Genomic DNA, 20,006 nt, shown 5'->3' on the forward strand with positions numbered 1-20,006 from the left:
AAGATTATTTTGGCAATTCAGGGTCCCTTGAGATTCCATATCAATTTTGTGATAGATTTTTCTATTTCTGCAAAAAGAGATCATTTGGATTTAAAAATTTTATTTTTTAATCCTCACCTGAGGTGTTTTTCCTATTGCTTTTCAGAGAAAGTGGAAGGGAGGGAGGAGGGGAGAGAGAGAGAGATCGATGTGAGAGACACACATTGACTGGTTGCTACTGGCTGCCTCCCTCATGTGCCCCAACCAGGGGTGGGGAGCGAACCCTCAACCCTTCAGTGCCCAGGCTGACACTCTAGCCACTAAGCAACACAGGCCAGGGCTGGATTTTTTTTTAAATCCTCACTCAAGGATATTTTTTCCATTCATTTTCAGAGAAAGTGGAAAAGGGGGCGGGGGGAGAGAGAGAGAAAAACATTGATGTGAAAGAGATGACAGTGGGGTGTTAAAGTCCCCTACTATAACTGTATTGCTATTGATTTCTTCCTTAAAGTCCATCGTGAGTTTTTAAAAAAATTTATGTGTTCCTATATTGAGTGCACATATGTTTACCAGGGTTATGTCCTCTCATTGGATCCATCCCTATATGATTATGTAGTGACCTTCTTTGCCTTTGTTTTGAAGTCTGTTTTGTCAGATAGAAGTATTGCTACCCCAGCCTTTTTTTGTTGTTTTCATTTGTATGGAATATTTTTTCCATCCCTTCACTTTAAGCCTGTGTGAATCTTTTGTTCTGAGGTGGATCTCTTGTAGACAGCATATATTTGAGTCATGTTTTCTTATCCATTTAGCTACCCCCGTGTCTTTTGATTGGAGCATTTAATACATTTGCATTTAAGATGGTTATTGACAGGTACTTCTTTATTGCTGTTTTTTTTTTTCTTTATATCTACGTTTGTCTCTTTCTTCTTCTTAAAGTAGCTCCTTTGCCCTGTCTGGTTTGCTCAGTGGTTAGAGCATCTGCCAGAGGACTGAAGGGTCCCAGGTTCGATTATGGTCAAGGGCACATACCTCAGTTGTAGGCTCGATCCCTGGCTCCAATCCAGGCGTGTGCAGGAGGCAACCAATCAATGTGTCTCTCTCACATTGATGTTTCTCTCCCTCCCTGCCTCCCTGCCTCCCTCCCTCCCATTCTCTCTGAAAAGCAGTGGAAAAAATACCCTCAGGTGAGGATTTTTTTTAAAAAAAGAAAAAAGCAGCCCCTTTAACATTTCTTGTAATGTACCTTTTTTGTTTGGGAAGCTCTTTATCTCGCCTTCAGTTTATTGACAGAAAAATTTTGCAGCACTTTTTTTTAATCCTCACCTGAGGATATGCTTTCATTGATTTTTTTTTTGAGAGCGAGAGAGACATTGATGTGAGAGATGCCTGTTATATGTGCCTGGCCTGGGAAGCAAACCTGGAACCTAGGTATCTGCCCTGACTGGGAATCAAACCCACATCCTTTTGGTGTACAGGATGACATGATGCTGCGATAGCCACCCAGGCAGGTCACCTTTAATTTTAAATGATAGTCTTGCTGGATAGAGTCTTGGATTCAGGTCCTTACTTTTCATTACTTTGAATACTCATGCCAATCCCTTCTGGCCTTAAGTGTTTCTGTTGAGAGAAATCAGCTTACAGCCTTTTGGGAACTCCCTTTAGATAACTGTCTCTCTCTTGATGCCTTTAAGATTCTCTCTTTGTCTTTAACCTTTGCCATTTTAATTGTGATATGTCTTGGTGTAGGTATCTTTGGGTTCATCTTGATTGGGACTCCCTGTGCTCCCTGAACTTGTGTGACTTTTTCCTTCACCAGGTTAGGGAAGTTTTCTGTCATTATTTCTTCAGACAGGTTCTCTATCCCTTAATAAATCCTGTTTTAATATGCCTTGATATTCAGTTTGCTAGTATTGTTGATGATTTTTGTATCAGTGTTCCTAAGGGATATTGGTCTACAGTGTTCTTTACTGTTGTGTTTGTCTTGCTTTGGTATCAGGGTAATGCTGGCCTCATAGAATGAATAGGAAAGTGTTCCCTCCTCTTTGATTTTTTGGAAGATTAAGTTAACTGTTGATGCTGTGCTCATCCAAACATTCTTCCTTAATATTACCAATAACTCAGATGAAGTTATTGGTAACTTCACAGAGCTGTACAGAGCTGTAGTAATTAAGGTTTTTTGTTTGTTTTTAAAATATGTATATTTTGATTGATTGCAGAGAGAGGAAGAGAGAGGGAGATAGAATCAATGATGAGAGACAATCATTGATTTACTGCCTCTTGCACTCCCCTAACTGGGGACAGAGCCCACAACCCGGGCATGTGCCCTGACTGGGAATTGAACCTTTACCTCCTGGTTAATAGGCCAATGCTCAACCACTGAGCCATACTAGCCAGGCAAGTTTTAAGATTATATCATAAAAGAAACATACAAAATACTTTATTTCATCATAATAGTAATGAAAGGATTGTAAATTGAATAAAGAAAACATTTCTCCCATCCACCTGACCCTCAAAAAAATTGTATTTAGATTGTAATAGTATAATTGATAGCTCCTCATTCAGTCACTATCTTACACTAATAATAGAAATATAATGGCCCTGTCTGGGTAGCTCAGTTAGTTTGTTTTTCTAATATTCCAAAGTTGTGGGTCCAATCCCCAGTCAGGGCATATACAAGAATCAACCAATGAATGCATAAATAAGTGGAACAACAGATTGATGTGCACTGTTAAAAAAATGGTGGTTGGAACAGATTTTTCTGGAACAGAATTTGGCACTATATAAAGCTATAAAAATTAAGCATTTTTTGACTCACCAACTTCATTATAGGACATTATCTTAAAATTATAGATACATGGAAAAGGTTAGGTACAGGGGTCCTCTCTACATTATATATATTAATTCAGAGTTAGAAATCACAACATCCGAAAATAGAGAATTGGGTAAAAAATTGTACACATACAAGAGTGCAGCTATAGAAGTACTGATATTGAAGACAATTTTACAAATGTAGAGTATGTTTTCATTAAAATGCTTTTATTTACGCATAAAAACTCCTCAAACTTAATATTGTCTGTTAATAGTAGTCTATTTCTGGGTGGTAGTAGTGCAGATTGTTGACATTTTAATTTTTACTTCTCCATTTATCCATCTCTATTTTTTTAACTAATTTATGATATTGCTTTTATGACAAAACAGGAAAAGGTGTTTTTAAAAATTGAAAATGAGCCCTGGCCGGTGTTGCTCAATTGATTGGGCATCATCACACATACCAACAGTTGCTGGTTTGATTCCTGGTCAGGACATATGCCCAGGTTTCAAGCCTGATATAACCCCCCCCCCCCCCCCCCCGGCTAAGGGGCATGCATGAAGTAGATAATCAATGTTTCACTCTCATATTGATGTTTCACTCTCTTATTGATGTTTCACCCTCTTCCTCTCTCTCTCTCTAAAAAAGTCAATTAAGAAAATTTAAAATGAGATGAAGCTAGAAAGCATAGTTAAATTCCATGACAGAATCTGTATCTAAAAATAATTTTGGTATGCTGGGATGATGAACCAAATCCAGTGAAATTTAATCACAGTGGATGAATAGGTAGGTAGATAAATAAGCCAGGCATATTCCTGGATTTGAAAAAATCAACTGCAACTAATATAGGAAGTGGGAATTGGTGCCTAATAGCATATGTAAAAGACTTAAAGACTTTAATTTATTCTAGCCGTTTTCTCTATGTAAGCAGCCAGCTCTTCTCTTCCCATTTATTCTATTTCATCTCACAGCCAGCATAGTCTCTTGATGGGTTGAGACCTCTGGTGCTTCCTTACCAACTGACATTTTAAGTGTTGTCACCATCTGTTCTAGTCATCTATTCTGACTTTGTTCAACTTGTTGTCTACTTGGAGTCCTCTATTCCCCTCACTTTGCATTTTCAAATGTGACCCGTACTTCAGAAACCCAGCTCAAGTTCTACCTTCTACTGGAAATCTATCATACTGCAGTCACATTTTACTCAAATTTATTTAATTCTGGGAATTTCACATATTGAGAAATTAAAATTAAAATAAAGCTTCTGACTTTATGTGCAAAATTTGAAATAATGCAAATCCTCTTCTATTAAAAGTCACATAATTTCCTATTGCCATAGGACATGCAGTTTTTTAAAAATTAGTTTTTATTGATTTCAGAGGGGAAGGGAGAGAAAAACATCAATGATGAGAGTCACTGATTGGCTGCCTCCTGCACGCCCCCTTCTGGGGATTGAGCCCGCCACCGGGGCATGTGCCCTGACCAGGAATCGAACCTCTATCTTGCGGTTCATGGGTTAACACTCAACCACTGAGCCATGCTGGCTGGGAGGATATACAGTTTTAATGATAAATACCAGATACCTTTTGTTGTTTTTCTTTGTGAACCATCAGTGTTCTAAAGTGTGGGGTATTAATCAGCACCATTGCTGGAAAATTTTCTCCAGAAGCAGTCATTTTAAATGGAAATTAGATATTGTAAGCTCCTAAGAAGAAAGCCAAAGTGATTACCATGATACTTCTTGCTGCAGAATATTAAAGTTAATGCACATGGTTAAAAAAGCAGAATTTAAAAACACACTTAAAATAGTTGTTCAATTGTGTATTCTGAGAAAAATATGGGGCTAGGTGAGCCTAGTTCAAATTCTGAATTCAGCACTTACCCACTGGGTGCCTTTAGACAAATAACTTAGTCTCACTCTGTCTTTTGTTTTCTCATTTTTAAAATGGGCTGATGACAAATCACATAGCTCATACGGTTGTTTTAAATGATAGGAGCATGTAAAGCTCTTAGGAAAATGCCTAATCCATACTATGTGCTCAAAAACATCGAGTGTGATTATTCCATAGGGAAATTTAATCTTCAGCTATTTAGTTTAAAAATGGAATGCATCCCTGTATAAAATATGACTATCCTGAAAGAAATTTCCTTCCTTGATAGTTTCAGAGAATAGGCAGGATACTGCCAACCTCTTTGAAACCATGCAGTGAGGAATGTAGACAGAATTGGAATGAGAGGAGATACTTTTTCCTTCATTGTAAGCATAGTATTGCTTGTTAAAGAAAATCTGGGACGCTCAGAAAAATATAAAGACAATAAAAAATTGTTTATAATCCTACTACTATCCCAGTACTAATATCCATAGAAGCATTTTAGTTGAGTTCCTTCTGGTCACCCTCCCATGCATTAATTTTTTTAATGTACACATATGTTATTTAACACATATACAGAAATGGAGGGTGTTTAGCCTAGAGAAGTAAACTATTGTAGCAGTCCAATTGAGGGATGTTGGGGACCCTGGTCTAGGCCATTGGCTGTAGAAATAGTTTTGAGGCAGGAGACAAAGGTATTTCTGAGGTTGAATCTACAAACTTTGGTGTGGTGGTTTCAAAAATAGTCTGTTAGCTCTAGCTTTTGAAAAGAAGAGCATATTTGCTGGGAAAGGTGTTTGTTTTGGACATGTTGAGTCTGAGATTTGACTAGGACATCCAGATGGAAATGTATGACAGGACAATTGAATGAGATATATGGTAAGAACTTGAGAGATAATCTGTTTGGGACATGAATGAGAGTACCCCAGTAAGAATGTTTAAAATTGTAAGAGAGGATGCCTACATGGGCTAATTTTTATATACTATATATCTGGCCTGTCAGTATACTTAGCTTTTTTATTATTTTTTAAAAATATGTTTTTATTGATTTTAGAGAGGGAGGAAGGAAGAGGGAGAAACATCAATGAGAGAGAAACATCAACATCCATCGGCTGCCTCCTGCATGACCCCTGCTGGGGAATCAAGCCTGAAACCCCAGCATGTGCCCTGACTGGGAACTGGACTGGTGCATGGGTCAATGCTCAGCCACTGAGCCACACCGGCTGGAGTATACTTAGCTTTTAAGGGTAGGAATAGAGTCTTCATCCCCAGTATCCAGCACAGGATTGCCATGTAATAGGCATTTATGGAATAAATGAGTTTACTGAAACAAAGAAAGGGCTACTTTTTTGGTCTCTGTAGAATCCTAGTGAACTTTAGGGTGTCATATTTATTACTTACTACTTCTTTCTCTTTCAGTTTTGTTGGTTGCCTAAAATTTAAATTCCATTCTTTTTTACTGCTTCCAATGGAATAATTTCTTGTTAAAATATTATTTGGATGGCTATAATTCACTCATTTTATATTTTCCATTAAATTTATTGGGTGACATTGGTTAATAAAATTATATAGGTTTTGAGTATACAATTCTATAATACATTGTCTGTATATTGCATTGTGTGTTTACCATGCAAAGTTAAATTTTGTGTTTTTAAAAGATTATGGTGAAGTTTGGTGACTATTCAAATGCCCAGAATATGCCCATATTGAGTATGTTAAGGAGACCTTACTATTTAATTTAACACATGAAAAAGATTTAGGGATATTCAGATATATATAAATCAGTATAGAGCATACTATAAACATAAATATCCATGGGGTATTGAATCTTTGAAATTGTTTAACTTGCGGTAGTCTTAATGGAGTGTCTGGGTCAGAAGATAGATTGGTGACAGGAGCGTTCTAAATGCAAAGGTGGACTGTGGAAAGACCCATCTCATCTGTATGCACTCTGCTCTTCTCTGCATACTTTGGCTAGCAGTTGGTTAATTTGCATGTGTAGTTCCAGCTGTCATGTTGTGTTGACTCATTCTGAAAGCTCCATGAGGATAGGCTCCCATGTCTTTCCCCAGCACCCAGCACTGTACATAGAGTAGGCTATCAATAAATTTTTGTCAAAAGAATAAAATGGTGAATGTATTCAGCAAGCATCTAGTGAGACTTGAGAATGTCCTGGAGGGGTGTAGGGGGGTTAGGCCTGTAAAGATTGATAAGTTGTAATGTCTGATCAGCCTCAAGGAGCATAAAACTTGCTATACTGAATATGAATTTGTAAAGCTCTCTGGTTTTTAGATTAACCAATGCAGACATTAAATAATTTGCTGACGAGCCCAGCCAGTGTGGCTCAGCAGTTGAACATTGATCTATGATCCAGGAGATCGTGGTTCGATTCCCGGTCAGGGCACATGTCCGGGCTGTGGGCTCAACACCCATTGGGGGACGTGCAGGAGGCAGCCAGTCAATGACTCATCATTGATGTTTTTGTCTCTCTGTCCCTCTCTCTGAGATCAATAAAGATATATTTAAAAATAAAAATAAAAATAATAATAATTTGCTGACCTAAAACAGAATTTCTTCCTAACATACATTTTAATAAATTCCATAAGAGAGATTTTTGTGACATCTTACCTATGTAACAGATAAACACATACTCTGTGTTGCTTGTCTCTACTCATTTAGCTGAGAAGAGGATTGTTATAGGGTCAGTATTATGATCCTGTTACTCAGTTTTTTTCTTCTTTTATTAAATTTTGGGATTTAGTCCCGGTCATTATGGCTCAGTTGGTTGGGTGTCATCCTGTGCACCAAAAAGTTGCCGGTTCAGTTTCTAGTCAGGGCACATATCCAGGTTGTGGGCTTGATCTCTGCTAGTGTGTGTGCAGGAGGCAGCCAGTCAATGTTTTGCTCTCACATCAATGTTTCTCTCTACCTTTCTCTTCCTTTCTCTCTAAAAATCAATTTTAAAATTTTTTTTAAAAACATTTTTTTTTTTTTAATTGGGATTTGGTTAAATGAGGGCAAATACAGAAGAAGCCCACTTTTCTGAAGTGACTGGTAAAGCAGAAAGATACTTAATTGAATGGGTATACTAACACAGCTTAACTGGGTTGATCATTCCAGTATGCAAAGATCAGATAATCCAGTGTGTTAGTTAAGAGAGTTTTTACTGCCCTAGTCCGTTTGCTCAGTGGTTAGAGCATCACCCGAGGGACTGAAGGGTCCTGGGTTCAGTTCCTGCCAAGGGCACATACCTCCTTGGTTGCAGGCTCAATCCCTGGCCCTGGCTGGTGTGGGAAGCAACCAATCATGTGTCTCTCACATTGATGTTTATCTCTCCCTCTCCTTCTCCCTCTCCCTCCCCCCTCCCCCCACCCCCCTGAAAAGCCATGCAAAAATATGGGTGAGGATTTAAAAAAAAAAGTTTTTGCTGTATAGTGGTTTATCATATTTCCTTGTAAGAGGTTTTTTTTGTTTTTTTAAGTAACTAAGAACAGTCATTTTTAATTATCAGAACTGATATAGGGACTTTTAGTGTGGAAACTAAGGCTGCAGAAAATCCAGTGGAATCCTGCAGCTATATGTAGTTCTTTAAGCAGAAAAAGCAAAGGCAGGACATAGGAATCTTTGAAAAGATTATTCTGAGGGTAATGAATTCACCTAATGCAGTTAACTCAGTATAAAGCTATTCTCTGAAAATCAGACTTGCCAAAGTCGCACCAAACCAAGAGTTTAGAAACTGTTTATCCCAGTCAGAATGTATCCTTACAGGGAGGGGCTTTTATCCTGCCTGTCTTTTTTGTTGTCTTGTTGTTGTTGATCCTCACCTGAGGATATTTTTTCCATTGATTTTTTTTTTGAGAGAGTGGAAGGGAGTGGGGGAGGGAGGAGAAATAGGAGAGAGAAACATCCATTGGTTGCCTGCTTCACATGCTCTGACTGAGACGGGGATCAAACCTGCAAGCCAGGTATGTGCCCTCGACCTCGAAATTGAACCCGTGATCCTTCTGTGCTCGGCCAACGCTTTAACCACTGAGCCACACCAGCCAGGGCTATCCAGGCTGTCTTAATTTAACATGATATCATCAATTAAGCATAAGCAAAACCTAACCAGTTAGAAGAAATAAACTAATAGAAGAGAGCAACTCTGTGGAACCTAGAGAGAGTCCCCAAACAAGAATTTGGCAGTAATTTTAACAAACTCTTAGTGTTGGACGAGTAATTTAACAGGCCTGATTGTGGCTCTGTTTTCCTTTGTTTTAGATTTTGTACTCACCAGATAACCTCTTAGATAAATGGGGTATCCTGGCTGGTAATATGACTATCCCCTCACTGTAAACAGTAATCATTTGACTTATATGTTAATTTTTGAAAATAAACTTAATTAAAAATAAAAATGTAACATCAGCCTTTCATAAATTGGTTAGTATAAGTTAAGCCTAATCAATTCTATGTTTGCAAAAAAAGAAAAACAGGATTTTTTTTGAGCTGTAGAGCTGAGGCCCATATTCAGGAATAAGTCTGGTAGAAGGCAGAGACCAGTCTTAATTCTTGTATACCCAGTGCCTGGCACATGGCCAGTGCTCAGTTTAATGTTATAATAATGAAACTCATTGAATTTTAGAGATGGTAACTTTAGACCTCAAGAGAGAACCACTATAAGCATTTTATGGCTCTACTCATAGATTTATTCTTGTGTCAAAAGAGCAGTTCTGCCTTTTCTTAAACTCAGCAAAAACAATTCATTATGCGTTGAAAATAGAATCCTCTAAACAAGCCAGAGTCTATAAAGGCAAATAAAAGGTGTATGCGTCTTTTAGAAAAAAAGGGAACAAAGATAATCAGAGACAATCTGTTTCATTGTTTTTATTTTTTAAATAATTAATACTTTAACTTTGTTTTTTAGACCCTATTGCAATATGCAAGCAACAAGAATGCATCAGAACATATGGTGTATCTTCTGGAGGTATATCGACTTGCCATCCAAAGCTTTGCCAGTGCACGCCCATATTTAACTACTGAATGTGAAGATGTCCTATTAGTGCTTGGCAGATTAGTACTGTAAGTTTAAGAACTTAAATGACTTTTAAAACTGAGTACTTTTGGTTGTAATGTTTGCCTGACTTCTGGTTACTATGGCATCGTGCTATTCAAAGCACCATTAGAGTCATACCTTTGCATGAAATTTCCTTCGTTCTGAGTCTTCACATTCTGGTTCCCAGGAGATAAGTACTGTCCAAGCCAAGCATCATAACCCAGTTACCTCCAGGCTCTTTTCCTGCTCAGGTTTAGAATCCAAGAAGGATAGATTTTTCTGTCTGTCCTCAGGTGTAGATCAATTCAAGTGACAGAGTATCTGTAAACTGTTTTGGTCTTAGACTTAAAGGAACACGTTGGGGAAAGGGGACACATTACAAAATTCTGCAATTCTGTTATATTATTGGAACTAAGAATTTTATTAGCAGAAAATAATCAGGGTGTAACAGTATAAGATTACCACCCTGAGAGTCCATGATAATTTAGCTGCTGTTTTTATATTTGGCTGCCTAGTAGCAGACAAAATTACACCTAATGTAATTTTCAACTGCAAACTGAAAAAATACAGCAGCTATTTAGTTTTTATCTGGGATATAATCTTGGTTTCATCTTACAGATTGTTTGTTGGGATAGCTTCTAGTCTGGGAGGTCCATTTTATTTTTCTCTGGCCTCACCTATCTAATTTTCCAAAACCTTTAATACTATACCTTTTATGGAACACAAACATTCCCAGTTTTATAATCCCATTATCCCCTCTACTAAGTCCATTTTCTGTATTACCTACTAATCCCTAAGGGATAAAGCAAGGGTGGGGAACCTTTTTTCTGCCAAGGGCCATTTGGATATTTGTAACATTCTAAGGTCATACAAAATTATCAACTTAAAAATTAGTGTGCTATATTTGGTCAGACATTTGATTAACTCACCCCTAATGTGATGGCTGGAACTGCTTCTCCATGGTGAGGCCTTGGCAGAACCAGACCAAATGAGTTCAGCCCTCAGGCCAGACGTTCCCTACCCCTGGGGTAAAGTAACATTTTGCAAGATTTTAGAAAGGCATTGGTTTATTGGTATTTTGAGTTGATCTTTGTGCAGATTGTTACGCATTTCCTTTTTTAAATTCTCTTATTTTTTCTGGGTATTGGTTAGGGTAGAAAGAAGAAAACTTTTTTTCTTGCTTGATTGGTTAGAAGTAAAGAAGTGGCCTTTCCGATCTTTCTGTTTCCTATGCAAATGACAAGAACATAAATAGATGACAGTTACATGTATTTATCACTTTATCAGCTGAATTGACAGGAACATGAGCTCCTGTTTTGGTTTCTGGAATCAGAATGTTTCCTGTATGGGCACTCCCCTCCCCCCCCCCAACACACCCCAATTCACTAAATAAAACTTCTTGGTATATGATTTATAAAAGGTTTATATTCTTACTAAATGTATTAAAGTAACAGTAACTACTAGTCCTCCTGGTTTTTTCTTTTTTAAAGTTGAAAAGCTAATGTAACAATATTGAAGAAAATTTTGAAACATAAAAAAACAAATTTAAAAGCCTAAATATATATAAATTATATATGTTCAGTATCAGTGTCATACTGTATTTGATTATGACTGTAGCCATCTTTATATCCTGACTTATATGTATTGTAGGAGTTGTTTTGAATTGCTGCTTTCAGTGTCTGAAAGTGAACTGCCTCATGAAGTCTGGGTACTCTTTCTTCAGTCTCTACAGGTGAGTTGATTTGTGCTCAAAAATGGTACCTGTTTAGGTATCCAAGACACCTAATTAATTTTTCCCAGCAAACTAAATTTAGAAACTTAAAACAAAAACAAGTTCATTATATATTGGTATTAAGTTTGTGAAGTAAGAGACCTTTCAAATGAAGGGAGTATGTTAAAAATATTTTTTTTCCATTTGTTTTTGTTAGCCTTTACATAGAAATCAGCAAGGAAGTTTTCATTATTCAAAAACAGTTTTAGACAGGATAAAGATATTAAAAATGTAAAATTGTGTATGGTTATAAGGTAGCAGTGTTTGGATCATTCATAGTACACTTATCTAGTAATTTCCTCCTTATAGTTTAGGGACTATGTCAAACATTATAAGTCAAAATAGTCATCATAAATTCTATTCATGCTTTTTACTTACAGGAAAGCTACATTGGCTTGATTATCAGCTTTCTAAGGGTGAGCAGATCAGAAAGTAGCAAGTTGGGGAAGGGAGAGAAGAGGGTCAGAAGAAAAGCAGGTGTACTGCTGGCAACAGGAGGCAAATTTGCTTGTTACTGAAAAACAATTCTTAAAAAAATAGACATATATAAGTAATAATAGCTGTCATTTATTTATTATCACTAATTAGTGCCAAGCACTGCTCTACATGTTTTGTATCTTTTAATCAAATTACAAACCGTATAATCATTACAAATGGGGAAGCAAGCATAGAAAGTTTAATTAATTACTTTGCCCAAAATTTTACCCAGATTTTTATCCAGAGTTTTGTTAACTGCTTCCTTGAAGATCCAAACTCCATAGTAGCTTGACCTGTTTCATGAAGGCACAAGAAAAGATTTACATATTAACAGATACCTCATTATTTGGAAATTTCATATAATCCAAAATGAAATGTAAATCTTTTTTTCTTTGGGGATAAGAGGTTTTTTGTCATGTTCTTGGCCTATTTTAATCCCTGTAATGTAGTACTAGTTCCTCACATAATTATACAGCTGCTAAAACCATCTTTCATTCTTAACTCATTGATTTTGTTACTTTAAAAAAAATTATATATAAATATATATATAATTTAATATATATATCTTTATTGATTTCAGAGAGTGGAAGGGGGAGAGAAAGAGAGAGAGAGAGAGAGAGAAACATCAATGATGAGAGAGTCATCATTGATTGGCTGCCTCCTGCAAGATCCCGACTGACTGGGGATCGGGCCCGCAACCTGGGCATGTGCTCTGACCGGAAATCGAGCTGGGATCTTCTGGATCCTAGGTTGGTGCTCAACCGCTGAGCTACACCCGGTGAACTTACTCTTTGTTTTGAGACCTGCCAGTAGTTTTGTCCTGGCATATGACATTCAAGGAGGGCAAATCTAATTATTATTATTAGAGCTGTTGCTATTATTTTTATTAGTATTCTTTGCAGAGAAAATACTCTCACATTTCTTTATTCTTTTCTTAGACAGTATGCCTGAATAAAGTATTTCCCTTTTCTCCTCATCTGTATAAGTTTCTTATCAAACATTTAGGATATATTTTGATTGTGTTCAATAAAATAAATGCAGTAGAGATACAGATAAATGTAAGGTGCCCCTTTTGAAATCAAAAAGGTAAAACCCAGAAGTTTTATTTTAAGTGATAAATGGGACAAGGCCACAGATGTTTTGAGGGTTCCTTTAAAAAAAGAATTGTTTTATCAGAGCAGGCAGGCCACAGATAGAACGCTCAGTCACAATTTAAAGCTGTGTAACCCTTCCAGACTTTCTTTCTATGGATATAAAAATATACTTTGAGATAGATTTTTTAATAAACAAAAATGAGATCCTATATTTTGTAACTTTTTTGAAACTTAATTATTTTATCATTAATGAGGTTTCCCGGAACTCTCCCCACACACACACTTCAGACACCAGCTACAAACCCAGGTTGTTACCTGGACTTCTGACTGACTGGTAACAGATTGGCAGTTATAATGACCCCCTCCAACTAAGAATGCCAAGTGCATGTCAGGGTTGTTCCAGGCTGTTACTTATACTTCTCACTGACTGCCGTAAACCAGAGGTTCCCATGACCTCCTTGTGATTGATTAAATTGCTGAAGTGGATCACAGAACTCAGAGAAACATTTTGTATACTAGATCACCGGTTTATCATGAAAGGATATAACTCAGGAACAGGCAGATGGGATAGGTAGAACAGTGTACATGTGAAGGGGCGTAGAGCTTCCATGCCCAGGAGCGGTGGATGAAGATCAAATATTTTACAAATCACAATACTGTAATCATGGACATACGTCTAGGATTGCATATGTAGATCTCCCTTTCTGATGACTACCTGGGATTCTGCTGTGTGATTAAATAGTACTAGAGTGAACCATCTTGTGCTAGTATTTGTGTATTGCAGATTTCAAGATGTGAACTAGGATATTTTTACCTTAAAGAAACAATTTAAGTTTTACGATTGTTTTTTAAATTCCATCATAGTTTTAAAGATAATGTTTAATATGTTTTTTAAAGTAACCTTGCTGTAGTACATATCCATTGGTAACAAAGGATTACACACATCGTTCTTACTTAGAATAAACTGTATTTTGAACAGATGAAAAAGTAGAAAACTTTTTTGTTTTTAACCCAAACTGTAGCTTTTATTTTAGTTGCTATGTATCATGGTTGGTTATAGTATTTTCTGCCAAAGTATAACGGTATAGGTATGTTTAGATACTACAAATGTGGTATCCATACACAGCAAATTCTGAAATTTTTACATGCAGTCTTTACCTTCACTGCAAAGTAAATGCCTGTTGTCTTAAAGAGAAAGAAGCCTGAGGACAAGTCAAGCAGCATTTGTAAAATATTGCTGTTAGTAAACTATTAAAGGGGAATATCAGTCTCACTGTCAATTTTATGTCTTCAATCCTTTCTCAGTAGAAGGTAATACAGCATATTGGGAGTGTGTGTGTGTGAGAGAGAGAGAGAGAGAGAGAGAGGAACCTATAATCTTGATGTGAAAATTAAGTGGGAAAAATGAACTTTATTTTTTATATTTCACTTAAATGAATATAAGATTATATCTTAAGTCTACAAACTTTTTAAACTTATATTTTCCAAAGGAATAATATATTGCTGTAAGTGGAAGCATATGTTCCTTGAGAATTTCAGAAGTCTACAGTAAGGGAAAACAAGTTAAATTTTTAGAATATGGGAACAACCAATAATCCTCACTAGTAATAAAGGATAGTGAGACATATACTTAATCACTGATGCCAAGTTAAATTTCTAACCCCTTTTCCCCACCCCTTGTGTACATATTTTATAAGAACAAACTATTGGCAATTATATTTTGTTTTATGAGGAGATAGAATGACAGCTAATAACCTAGACTTTTCACGATACTTTATATAGAGCGAACTCTCATTAAAAAAGCCATTTGATAGAATAATTTAAATAATTTAAAAAGTATGTAACAATTGGTGTCATTAAGTAATATTTCTATTCAAAATAATAGGTTGCCAGTGTGAATACTACAGAATTCTTTAAAGGAAAGCTGTACCATTGACCATAAAATAATTTAGTAATGCAGGAATGTAAATTGAATTGTGATGAATTGTGATGATAATTTTACCTAAGGGGAATTCAGGAAAACCTTTTAAAGGTACTGTTTAACTTAGTGAAAACACCCTAGTTTCATTTAAAATAAGAGTAGCACTAGAATTTCACAAAGCTTTGAGAATAGTCCCCCTCCCCCAAGATATATAGGCTCTTTCATAAACATTCAGATATATTTAAAAGGCAAAACTGTCTATATTGCTTATTAGCCTGTTTTCTGGATGTGCTGTTTTTGTTTTAGGAGTCACATGATGCATTATTGGAATTTGGGAATAATAACCTACAAATATTGGTTCATGTTACCAAGGAAGGGGTGTGGAAAAATCCAGTTCTTCTTAAAATTCTATCTCAACAGCCAGTAGAAACAGAAGAAGGTAAGCCTTAAAACTACTGTATTGAAGGGGGACTTCATTCTAAGAGAATTAAAATTGATATGTGGGTTAAAATTTTGTGAATTCTGTTCTCCTTGGAATAGTAAACACTAACCATTAGCATTTAATGTTGTTGGTTTTTAATCCTTACTCGAGGACAGGCTTAGAGGGGTGGAGGGAGAGACAGAGAGAGAAAGAAAGATGTAAGAGAGAAACTGATTGGTTGCCTTCCGTATGTGCCCCAGCAGGGGATCGAACCCGCAACCCGGTGTGTGCCCTCACTGGGAATCGAACCAGCAGCCTTTTAGTGCACGGGACAATGCTCAACCAACTAAGCCACTCTGGCCTGGTAGCATTTAATGTTTTGCCTAAGGATTCTTGCATTTTTTTAGGTCAGTGTTTTAAGTGTTCTTTTGCATTTACTTTATTTTGTTTTTTTAAAGATTTTTTATTGATTTTTCAAGAGGAAGGGGGCGGGGGAGAGAAACAGGAGCGCTACACATCATCAAGTGACTCCTGTATACCCCCTACTGGGGATTGAGCCTGAAACCTGGGCATGTACCCTGGCTGGGAATTAAACCAGCAATCCCTCCCTGCCTGGGAATAAGCCCAATCAACTGAGCCACACTGGCCAGGGCTCTTTTGCACTTATTTTAAAACATTTCATTGAGTAACAATGTTCACACAAAATTCCTGAGATAGAAAAGAATAATCTACTTCTAGACTTTGGTGTATAATAGAGCTTAACATTTGTACACTGTAAGCCTTTATTATTGTGCTTAAAGGGAAATGTAAGTGTGGTGAAAAAAGTAAATGTAGGAATTTAGAAGGGGGCGGGTTGTGTAGATAACATGCCTGTTTTCAGGTGTGGGACCTGTGAAATGCTTACAACCTGGTGGGGCAGGTAAATAGAGCAGAATAGGATATAGGGTTGACAGATGTGGCAGGAAATAATATGAAGGAATTAGATTGGAGAGAGTTTTAAAAGAATTGCTAGGATACAACTACTAAGTTGATTTCCTTGAGGAATAGAGTTGGCAAGGAAGAATAATGCCAGAATTTCATTTCTGTATGATTGAGAGAATACCATTACTAAAAATGAGAGTAAGGAACGAGGAGCTATTTGAGTGGGAGATATGATTATGAGTTCTTTTGTAGAATTTAGTGCCTGTGGGACTAAGCTGGAAAAGTCCAAGTGAAAGTGATCTGTTTTCTATCCATGCTTTTTGACCTTGACTACATATTAGCTATCTGTGGAATTTAAAACCAAAACACACCCATGCCTTAAGGCCAGGCTCCACCTGCTAAATCAAAATCTCCAGAGGTGAAGCTCTGGCATCCAGACCTTTTTGAAGTGCCACAGGAAATGGGCGCCTCCCACCTATAAGTGGTGGGAATATAAATTGGTACAACCTCTGGAGATCAGTTTGGCAACGGGTCCAATTCTAGGAATTTTTTCCATAGATATAGTCATTTATGTGTGGAATTGCCTATGTTCAGGACTATAAATGGTGGCATTATTGAGGATTACCAAAGATGGGCAACAACTTGCAAGTGTATTAGTAAGAGATTGGCTAAATTACAGTATACCCACACAGTGGAATACTCTTCAGTTAAAAGTATTGAGGTAGTTCTAAAGGTACAATGATGATAGAATGAGGTTTATGGTATATTAAGTGGGAAAAATATGTCTTCGGTACTCAAAATATTTTTGGAAGTATAAACAAGAAATTGGAAACAGTTATTGTTTTTGGGGAGGGAGACTGTGGGACTCGAGTCAGGATAGGAAGAAGACAGGTTTTAACTACACCTTTTTGTATATACCTTTTGAATTTTGTGTCATGTGCATATATGATATTATCTAAAAGGAATTTTAAAAACCTACAGTTGATTCTGATACATACATAGTTAAGACTGGACCAGTGGTTTCTCTCTTCCCCTGCCTCCCCAGTGGTTTATTGTTAATATTAATGATTTCTACCTCATATGTGTCCTATAGACATAGTAGCATGGGTATTACCTGAGAGGCTTGTTAGAAAAGCAAAATCTCAGGTGCCATCCCAGACCTACTGAATTAGAATCTGCATTTTAATAAGATTCCCCAGGTGATTTGAAGGCACTTATAGGTTTGAGGAGCACTATTTTAGATGAACCACTTAAAGCAGTCTGCTCGTTCACCACTTGTCTTGATATGCAATATTCCCACCTCTATTCTTTAAGTAATACTATGTAAAATGATGCCACACAGTTGTTGAGTGCCTGCTGTTCACAAAGTGAGGGCTTGTCCAGAACACTGTGCAAATAAGTGCTCAGGTGCTTAATATTCACTACTGCTCAGCAGCATTTTCCAAAGTGTGTACTGAACCAGGAACATATTTACATTGTACTAATAATATGTGTAAAAGGGTTCTCTGGTCAAATCAGTTTGGGAAACGTTGGATTAAATCAAAGTGGACAGTTTTCTTTATTGCAGGACTGTTCAGAGATTTGACCAAGGAATCCTTTTTTTTTCTAGGACTATCTCTCAGGTCTTTTGGTCGGTGGAACACACTTTGAGAAATGCCTGGTTTAGAGGAAAGAGCACCACTGGCTTTGGAATTTTTGGCAAGTTACCTAATTTCTCTGAATATTAATTTTCCTAACCTTAAACTGGGGATGATAATACTTGCCTTGGTGGTGGTGTGAGGAATAAATGAGAGGTATATAAAAACACTCAGCTTAAAGCTTGGTACCTCATAAGTGTAAGTTGTAGTTGTTAATATTACATAGGTTACTTGTTTCTTTTTCTTGTACTTATGCTTATAGTTCATTTCATTATTTCTGATTATCTTTACCAGAAAGTGAGGAAGGAGGTAAAATAATTAATTTTGATGAAATGTTAGTAGCTTTATTAAAAGCTTTGGTGTTCCAAATTAAACTACTAAGTAATGTGGGAAGCATTAACAGAATTCTTTTATTTTGCTCTCCGCTCTATTAGATGAGTATTGAGACCAGATTCAACTTCCCAGTTATATCAACTGAATTTTTTATTCACTAAAAACAACATCAAAAGATATCAAACTTTCATCATAACAACTGTGACGTGTTATGCAGTATGTTATCAAAGTGTTTTCTTTTTCCTTTTTTCTAGTCAATAAATTGATTGCAGAAGAAGGACCTTTCTTTCTGCAAATGCGAATAAAACATTTGTTGAAATCTAACTGCATCCCTCAGGCTACTGCTTTATCAAAACTGTGTGCAGAATCTAAAGAAATTTCAAATGTGTCATCTTTTCAGCAAGCCTATATCACATGCTTATGTTCCGTTCTCCCTAATGAAGATGCTATTAAGGAGGTGAGTAGTTTTAATTGTATATTTAACTGTTCAACAGATTGAACATAAACTTATGTCATAGGTAGATTTGAAAAGTAGATAATTAAAGAATATGCAGATGTTTATGTTTGAGTAATGGTTTGCTTTGAAATCTTTAGATGTGAAAGTTATTTTTTTCTTAAAGTAATGTTTTTTCTATGTTTGGGAAATGCAGAAATTATTAATAGTGGCATCAAGGAATAAACTAAAGAGAATGGCCCTTTAGCTTAAATTATTTTATACATTGAACTATAGTCAGTCATTGTTATCGCTCTCTTGCATACACCCTTAATTCCTCTTCTGATCTCTCCCTTAATTATACTTATTTGACTAACTAGTATCCTGATTATCCCTAAATTTCCACCAAATCTATATCTTAGCCTGCACCAGTGATGCCAAACTTGTGTGGAGAAACACCTGCCAACTAATTTTACTTTAAATCACTCACTCTATTTCTTTAGTCTGTTCACTCTCCCACTCTCTTAGATTACTACTTCATACTTTTTCTTTCTCTTCAAACCTATACTATAATTTGTGTCCCATGTCACTCTGTTTATGAACTTTCTATTTCTCTGAAGAAATTGAGGCAATTATAAGAGAATTTCTAAAAGCTCCTTCCATGACATCTATTCACGAGCTTACAGCTATGCATATACTGTTTCTCTTTTATTGCTAAGGATATACCTGTTCCCTCAACTTAGATCAATCCCCTTGACTTCTGTATGAGATCCCATCTGCTCTTACCCCCTCAAGGGTAATGCTACCGCAGTTCTCCTTTTCTCTACTGCATCATTAATTTCAACCTCTGCTATAACCATCTTGCAAGGATTTATGTTGTTATTTTTCTTAAGATCTTAAAATTATACTTCCTCTTCCAATTACCACCCCATTTCTGACCTGGCCTTTCAGGGTAATTTCTTGAATGAATTTACTAAATTTATTGTTTAACCTTTTTATCTTTGAACACATTCTTTTTTGTTTTTTAAATATGTCTTTATTGATGTCAGAGAGAGGAAAGGAGAGGGAGAGAGAGATAGAAACATCAATGATGAGAGAGTCATTGATCGGCTGCTTCCTGCACACCCCCCATGGAGATCAAGCCCACAACCCGGGCATGTGCCCTGACCAGGAATCGAACCCCGATCACCTGGATCCTAGGTCGATGCTCAACCGCTGAGCCAGGCCCAACCGGGCAATCAACTATTCTTTAAAAAAAAAAAAAAAAAAGGTAGCCAGAATAATCTCTTAGTTAAGTCACTCCCTTGGTC

General features: G+C 36.6%; 1 protein-coding gene across 2 annotated transcripts in view; it reads left to right on the forward strand.

The window, feature by feature from the left end:
* RLF (RLF zinc finger) overlaps positions 1 to 20,006 on the forward strand; it is a 61,098-nt gene that overhangs the window by 16,797 nt on the left and 24,295 nt on the right. Inside the window, exons 2-5 of one of the 2 annotated variants that reach the window (XM_016205205.2) lie at positions 9,560 to 9,714; positions 11,339 to 11,420; positions 15,258 to 15,390; positions 18,518 to 18,720. In XM_016205205.2, coding sequence (XP_016060691.1) covers positions 9,560 to 9,714; positions 11,339 to 11,420; positions 15,258 to 15,390; positions 18,518 to 18,720 — 573 coding nt within the window. Of the gene's footprint in view, positions 1 to 9,559; positions 9,715 to 11,338; positions 11,421 to 15,257; positions 15,391 to 17,902; positions 17,992 to 18,517; positions 18,721 to 20,006 lie in introns of those variants that run through there. The other variant, XM_016205206.2, reaches the window with a different exon arrangement.

The sequence above is a fragment of the Miniopterus natalensis genome, chromosome 9 (genome assembly GCF_054644295.1).
Source record: "Miniopterus natalensis isolate mMinNat1 chromosome 9, mMinNat1.hap1, whole genome shotgun sequence".
NCBI classification, from domain to species: Eukaryota; Metazoa; Chordata; class Mammalia; order Chiroptera; family Miniopteridae; genus Miniopterus; species Miniopterus natalensis.